At 58.5% G+C, this 1409-nt stretch overlaps 1 protein-coding gene across 1 annotated transcript in view; it reads left to right on the forward strand.

Annotated features, from left to right (window-relative positions):
- HUWE1 (HECT, UBA and WWE domain containing 1, E3 ubiquitin protein ligase) overlaps positions 1-1409 on the forward strand; it is a 47620-nt gene that overhangs the window by 33246 nt on the left and 12965 nt on the right. The window contains exon 47 of the mRNA XM_010571512.1: positions 257-738. Coding sequence (XP_010569814.1) covers positions 257-738 — 482 coding nt within the window. The remainder of the gene's footprint in view (positions 1-256; positions 739-1409) is intronic.

The following is a 1409-nucleotide window of genomic DNA, read 5'->3' on the forward strand; positions in this document are numbered from 1 at the left end:
TGGGGGTGGAGCCTAAACGGGTGGAGTTAAAGGGGTGAGGCATGCACTGGGGGTGGAGCCTAAACGGGTGGAGTTAAAGGGGTGAGGCATGCACTGGGGGTGGAGCCTAAACGGGTGGAGTTAAAGGGGTGAGGCATGCACTGGGGGTGGAGCTTAAGTAGGGGTGGGGTTATGGGGTGTGGCAAGTGTTGGGGTGTGGCTTATGCGGGGGTGGGGTTAAAGGGGTGGGGCTTAATTAGGGGTGGGGCTTGCACAGGGGCATGGCCACATCTCCCGGGGGAGGAGCCCGGCTGGGATGGGTGTGCTTATGGCAGGGGCGGGGCCTGATGCTCATCAAGGGCTGTGCGGCGGCTTTTAACCCCATCGTGCCCGAACTCTGGGGGAGGCGTGGCCTCCACGGGAGGGGCGTGGCCCCCGGAAAGGGCATGTCTAACGGCGGGGCGGGGCAGGTGCTGGCGCAGCAGCGAGCGGAGCAGCAGCGTCGGGAGCTGGCGCAGGCAACGAGTTCGGATGCCCCCATGGACCCGGTGACCTTTATCCAAACGCTGCCCTCGGAACTGCGGCGTTCTGTGCTGGAGGACATGGAGGACAGCGTCCTGGCCGTCATGCCTCCCGACATCGCCGCCGAGGCCCAGGCTCTCCGACGGGAACAGGAGGCCCGGCAACGGCAACTCATGCACGAGAGGCTTTTCGGCCACTCCAGCACCTCCGCGCTCTCCGCCATTCTCCGCAGCCCTGGTGAGGCGGCCCCCCTGTCCCCCCACCCCGTATTCCTGCCCCCAACCTAGCACACGTGTCTTTTCTCCTCTTCTCCATTCTTTCCTGGCACTCCCCCCATCCTCTCCCAGCACCTCCAGTGCTCTCCTGACACCCCTTAGGTTTTCCCTGCACCTCCAATGCTCTCTTGACACCCCACATCCTTTTCTCACACCCTCAATGCTTTTCTAGCAACATTTATCTTCCTCTAGCACCCCTAATTCTTTCCTGGCACCCCTAATTCTCTCCTGGCACCTCTAATGCTTTTTTGATATTTTTTTATCCTCTTCCAGTCCCCCTAATTCTCTTCTAGCACCCCTAATTCTCTCCTGGCAACCCCAGATTTTCTCCTGGCACCTTTAATGCTTTTCTGATATTCTCTTGATCTTTCATAGTACCGCCAATCCTCTCCTGATTCTCCACATCCTTTTCCAGCCCCCTTAATTCTTTTCTGGCACCCGTAATTCTCAGCTGGCACCCCCAAATCCTCTTGCAGCACCTTTAATGCTTTTCTGATATCCTTTCAATCTCTCCTGGCACCCCTAATTCTCCCCCAACACCCTTGTCACCTCCTCCTACCCCACCCTCATCTCACAAATCCCCCCCACTTCCCCTCATGCATCCCTCTTTTCTCACCGTATTCCCCTCCCCAA

This window comes from Haliaeetus leucocephalus, unplaced genomic scaffold, assembly GCF_000737465.1.
Source record: "Haliaeetus leucocephalus isolate CR32 unplaced genomic scaffold, Haliaeetus_leucocephalus-4.0 Scaffold337, whole genome shotgun sequence".
NCBI classification, from domain to species: domain Eukaryota; kingdom Metazoa; phylum Chordata; class Aves; order Accipitriformes; family Accipitridae; genus Haliaeetus; species Haliaeetus leucocephalus.